The sequence below is a fragment of the Nicotiana sylvestris genome, chromosome 9 (genome assembly GCF_000393655.2).
Source record: "Nicotiana sylvestris chromosome 9, ASM39365v2, whole genome shotgun sequence".
Classification (NCBI taxonomy): Eukaryota; Viridiplantae; Streptophyta; class Magnoliopsida; order Solanales; family Solanaceae; genus Nicotiana; species Nicotiana sylvestris.
Genome location: NC_091065.1, coordinates 6,772,062 through 6,778,057, shown reverse-complemented (window position 1 = coordinate 6,778,057; position 5,996 = coordinate 6,772,062). Strand labels below are relative to the sequence as shown.

Below are 5,996 nucleotides of genomic sequence, written 5' to 3'. Positions count from 1 at the left end.
TAGGGGTTTCTAAAATGAAGAGAGATGGGGAATCTGGGTGAGGTGTGATTTCAATGGGGAGAGTAGGAGTGGTTATAAAAGACTCAGAGGGAACGGAGGAATCCATAGGTTTTTCAGTACGAGGGATGACTGATGTAGGGATGTCGGAGTTTGTATCAGCCATTGAAAAGATGGAGTCAAGGTACTCTAGGAATTTCTAATGGAAGACTTATGGTTTGTGGAGAAAATAAGAAGGTTTTATTAATGATGGATAATTATGAACAGAGAGATAGGGACCGGTTCTGAAACGACGATTGTGCATGGAGAAGTGCAACGTTTCAGAGGGAGATGGAACAGTTTGAAGTGAAGAGACGTGACAGCAGGATCTGAAAATGTGGATGACATGGCAATTGTGTTTTGTACCTTTTTAAGATGTGTATTAAAGAATGCATAGAACTACTCACCTTTGGTACAAGACCCAAGTTCTTGACCTATTATTTGAAAGTATCAATCCTCTTTCATCGTCCATGTACTGCATTTACAGCTTACATACTCATCATGCGTGTTTACCTGCAATAATATTGAAGTGAGTTAGACTAGGCCAGAAAACACTTTTAGCTAGTTTTACCTGAAAGTGGTTTTCATAGCCAAATGATGAGGAATAAGGTTCTCAATTGGGCTTTAGCATCCCCAGCTTCACTTTATTTCTTTCAAAATTTCCCCACTTAATGCTTTGGTGAAGATATCTACAATTTGGTCTTCTGCGCTATAGAATTTCATACAGATTAACTCTTTTTCCACATTGTCCCTCGAAAAGTGATGTCTTACATCAATATGCTTGGTCCTTTTGTGTTGAACTAGATTCTTATCCATGTTGAGTGCACTGGTGTTCTCACATAGAAGGGGCACACTCTCAGTAAGTACCCCCAAAATCTTCTAGTTGCTACTTAATCCATAAAAGTTGAGCACAACGGGATACTGCAGTGACATATTCTGCTTCAACTGTTGAAAGAGCCACTGGATTTTGCTTCCTTGTTCCCCAAGAGATGAGACATGATCCTAGAAAATGAGCCATTCCAGAAGTGCCTTTCCTATCCATAAGATAACTTGCATAGTCTGCATCAGCATATCCAATGAGATTAAAACTGTCACCTGAGGGATAATAAAGAACGAGGTCCTATGTTCCTTTAAGGTATCTCAAAATTCTTTTGGCAACCTTCAAATGAGATTTCTTGGGATTTGATTGAAACCTTGCACATAGCCCCACACTGAAGACAATATCATTTCTGCTGGCAGTGAGATAGAGAAGAGACCCAATGATGCCTCTATACATGGTTTGATTCATAGGAGATCTAGTTTCATCCATGTCCAGTCGAGTGGCCGTAATAATGGGAGTATCTATCACCTTTGATGTTTCCATGTCAAACCTCTTCAAGAGCTCCCTGATGTATTTTTGCTGACAAATGAATGTACCCTTTGAGGACTCTTTTACTTGAAGACCCAAGAAGAAGTTCAGTTCCCCCATCATGCTCATTTCAAACTCACTTCCCATGAGTTTGCAAATTCTTCACATAGAGACTCAACTGTTGCCCCAAAAATGATATCATCAACATAGATCTGAACAATGAGTAGGTTCCTGCCCCATTTCTTTAGGAACAAGGTGTTGTCAATTTTCCCTCTTTTAAAACCATTTTCCAAGAGGAACTTTGACAGCCTTTCATACCAAGCTCGAGGAGACTGATTCAACCCATACAATGCTTTGTCCAGTTTAAACACATAATCAGGGTGTTCATGACATTCAAACCCTGGAAGTTACTTCACATAGACTTTTTCCTAAAGAAGTCCATTCAGAAAAGCACTTTTGACGTCCATTTAGAGCAAGGTGAATTCCATATGAGATGCAAAAGCGATTAGAATTCTAATAGCTTCTATGCGAGCGACCAAGCAAATGTTTCATCATAATTAATCCCTTTCTCCTAATTGTAGCCTTAAACCACTAGCCTGGCCTTGTTCCTTGTGGTATTTCCATGTTCATCAAGCTTGTTCCTGAATACCACCTAGTTCCTATAATGGTTCGATCTGAGGGTCTAGGTACCAGGTTCCAGACATTGTTCGTTTCAAACTGATATAACTCATCTTGCATGGATGTAATCCAATCTCCATCTTTTAAGGCTTTCTTGATATTCTTGGTTCTAAAGGCTGAGAAGGCAAGTGAATTTCTGGCTTTTGACCTGGTTTGTACTCTGAAATCTAGAGTGGTAATTATGTTGTCAAGATGATGAGAGCTTTTGTGTCTCCAGTTAGACGTCTGAGGTTCATTTGTAAAGAATATGGGTACATTTGACTGGTTTTCCTGTATTCTTCTCTCAGGTGCGCGTGGAGTACCCTGAACTGCGTCAACCACTCTTTCTGCAGCTTCAGTGGTTGTAATTGAAGTACCTGGTTCTTATGAAGATGAGGCAGTATTGTCTTCACTCAGCTCTTTTACTTGGCTCATCATATCTGCCTTTCCATTTGTCATGTCAATGACTTTACCAGGGACTAGTAAGGGTTCTCTATCTTGATCTTCTTCAGCACTCTTCTCATAGGATTGATAAGACTCATTAAAAATAATATGAACACTTTCCTCAACACATTGAGTCCTCTTATTGTATATCTTGTACGCTTTGCTTTGAGAAGAGTAGCCCAGAAATATTCCTTCATCACTCTTGGCATCAAATCTACCAAGCTGATCCTTTCCATTATTGAGAACATAGCATTTGCACCCAAATGTTCTTAGGTGAGTCAGCTTGGGTTTCCTTCCATTCAACAACTTATATGGGGTTTTGTTCCGGAGTGATCTGATCATGCACTTGTTCACCAAGTAGCATGCAGTGTTGACCCCTTTAGCCCATAAGTTCTTTGCAATTCCACTATCGATTAGCATTGTTCTTGCCATCTCTTCAAGAGTTTTGTTCTTCCTTTCCACTGCTCCATTTTGCTGGGAGTTCTAGGAGCTGAGAAGTTATGAGTGATGCCATTTTCATTGTAGAACTCATCAAATTTGGCGTTGTCAAATTCTTTTCCATGATCTAATCTAATGCATGCGATTCTAGACTCCATCTTCACCTGGATTTTCTTCACAAAGGCCACAAACACCTCAAAGGTTTCATCTTTAGTTCTAATAAATAGAGTCCATGTAAATATGGAGTAGTCATCCACTATCACAAAAATATATCTTTTTCCTCCCCTACTTTGCTCTCTCACAGGACCACATAGGTCCATATGTAGAAGCTCGAGTGGCTTTGAGGTGCTCACATCCCTTTTAGACTTAAAAGAGCACTTCACATGTTTTCCTCAAGCACATGCATCACAAACTTTTTGTACCTTGAACTTTGACATGGGCAGACCAGGTCCCTCTGAATTAGTTTGTTCTGAAGAGAGAAGCTTGCGTTCCCCAATCTTCTGTGTCAGATTTCAGCATCATCATCAACAGCTTTCAGACAACTCAAATCACCACTTTGACAATAACATAGATGTTCTTGTATCTCTTGGCCACAAGTACCACTTCACCAGTTACCAGATCAGTAACTGTACATATCTTTGACAAGAATTCCACCTTGTTTCCTTTATCACAGATCTAAGAGACACTCAAGAGACTGTACTTAAGACCATTGACATAGTACACATTTTATATAGAATGAGTGAGTGACTTCCCGACTTTTTCAACTCCAAGAATGTACCCCTTTTTCCCATTACCAAAGGATACACTCCCCGCAGGGCTTTTAGTGAAAGAAAGTCCATGGTGTTCCCAGTCATGTGCTTTGAACACCCAATATCCATGAACCATTGTTGACCGCTTCCTTTCACCGTTCCCTGCATAAGAAGATCAAGAGTTAGTTTTAGGAACCCAAGGAAGTTTGGGTCCCTTGTAGTAGGCAAGATGATGAATAAGATCTCTCTTAGTCCATGCAGGTAATATGCATTTTTTGTGAGTGGAACCTGGTCCCTTTTTAGTAGTTACATTTTCAGCAACCATTCTATTTTTCTGAGTGAACTGGACCCTGGTTTGACAATTTTCCATGAAATGTCCATTGTTCCCATAATGGGTACTCAGCTAGTTTTCGGTTACATTCACACATTTGCTAAGTGGGTTGTAAGGGGTTTTCTCCCTTTGGAACCCTATTCCCTGCCTATTTCCATCATTATTAGTGTTCATGGTAGTGATAACTTCGGAGGACCAGGTCCACTTTAGGGACTTTTCAAGATCATGTTTTACTCTTTCCAGTTCAGTTTAGAGGTGCTTGTTTTTATCAGTTTCAACATACATCCTAGTTCTCATAGCTTTCAACTCATTTTCATGCCTAAAGTGTTCCTCACTGGCTATCTCTTTTAATTTTCCAGTATTTCCAGGTTTAGACTTAGTTCTCAGTCCCTTCATTGTTTCCCCCAGGTCTGCAATTTCTACCAAGAGATAATCCCTTTCTTCCTCAATTTCAGTCACTCTTCTCGCTAGGGCCTCCTTTTCTTCACTAAATTTCTCAATAGTTTCCTTATGGTCAAGAACTACTACCACAAAGTCATCTCTTTCATGCTCTAAGTTAGCAATCATTTTGGTCAAGACATCTTTTTCTCTCTTCAACTCAAAAATGGTTTCCTTCAGATCCACTACACACGCTACCAGATCATCTCTGATTTTATCAGTTTCCCTTAGTTCTAAGATCAAATCATCCTTATCCTCCACAAGGTTATGATAGGCATCAATCAATACATTAGCTAAAGACATAAGTTTCTTAGGAGTGTAGGATTTCAGATTTCTCTGAACATCCCTGAAAGTTACGTCTTTGTTGTCATTTTCTTCATCATCATCTGATTGGGACATCAAAGCAAAAGTTGAGTCATATTCATTTTCCTCGCTTTCAACTGACATCATGGAACTATCGCCAACATCAGTTTCATCTTCAGACTCACTAGAGGAATCTCCACATGCTACAAGAGTCTGTTTCACCACATTGTCAACAAATCTCCTTCTTTTGAAGTCCTTGAGAGGAACCGGGTTCCTCTTAGCTGCTTTCTCAGAGTTGTACTTGGAGACTTCTTGCTTCAAGAGAGGACAGTCTTTGATGAAGTGTCCCGGCTTTCCACCCTTATGACAGAGATCATAGTTTTTTGGTTTGCTAGAGCTGCCCATTTTTAGCATTTCTCCATTTCTTCTAACCATCTTCTGAAATCTTTTGGTTAAGTAAGCCATGTCACTGCCTTCCTCACTTGAGTCATTGCTATCAGCTTTGAGTACCAAGTTCTTTTCTTTCTTTGGTTCTCTTCATTCACTGTCTATCTTTCTTTTCATTTCGTAGGTCTCCAGATTTCCAACCAGCTCTTCTATGGTCAGCTCCTGCAAGTCCTTTGATTCAGTAATAGCATTCACCTTGATTTTCCAAGGTCTAGGCAGAATACCGAGGATTTTCCTTACTAGCTTATTCCTAGGAACGGTTTTACCAAGTGAGTGTAACTCATTTATGATGGAAGTGAATCTTGTGTACATATCTTGAATAGATTCATCTTCCTTCATCCTGAAGAGTTCATACTCGGTAGTGAGCATATCGATCTTAGATTGTTTTACTTGGGTGGTTCCCTCATGAGTTATTTGCAAAGCTTCTCATATCTCCTTCGCAGTGTCACAAGCGGAGATGCTATTGTATTCTTCAGGTCCTATTCCATATACCAGAATCTTCTTGGCACGAAAATTCTTCTCTACTACTTTCCTGCATGTGTCGGTGTATTCTTCACTGGTTTTTGGCATTGAGAATGGAAGTTCTTCCAGTACCTTTGTTGGAACATAAGGACCGTCACATATGATATCCCATAACTTAGAATCCTCGGTCATAATAAAATCATGCATTCTTGTCTTCCACCACCCATAGTATTGTCATTGGACCTGGGTGGTCTGTATGTAAATTGACCTTCTTCAAAATTTGGTGGAGCGGCCATAAGGATCCTTCATAGGTGTTAGCCTAATAGGAGGAACCCGCTCTGAT

The 5,996-nt window shown here is 39.9% G+C and overlaps 2 protein-coding genes across 2 annotated transcripts; both read right to left on the bottom strand.

Moving 5' to 3' along the window:
- Positions 1-922: 922 nt before the first annotated feature.
- On the bottom strand, positions 923-1,531 carry LOC138877203 (uncharacterized mitochondrial protein AtMg00810-like). Its single transcript, XM_070156796.1, has 2 exons — positions 1,237-1,531; positions 923-1,131 (listed from the first exon to the last, which is right to left on the bottom strand). Exons 1-2 carry the CDS (start codon positions 1,529-1,531, stop codon positions 923-925), a joined length of 504 nt encoding a protein of 167 aa, XP_070012897.1.
- An 894-nt stretch (positions 1,532-2,425) lies between these two features.
- Positions 2,426-5,149, bottom strand: LOC138877202 (uncharacterized). The gene is made up of 5 exons (XM_070156795.1): positions 4,287-5,149; positions 3,961-4,022; positions 3,791-3,834; positions 3,346-3,423; positions 2,426-2,713 (listed from the first exon to the last, which is right to left on the bottom strand). Exons 1-5 carry the CDS (start codon positions 5,147-5,149, stop codon positions 2,426-2,428), a joined length of 1,335 nt encoding a protein of 444 aa, XP_070012896.1.
- Between the last annotated feature and the right edge of the window lie 847 nt (positions 5,150-5,996).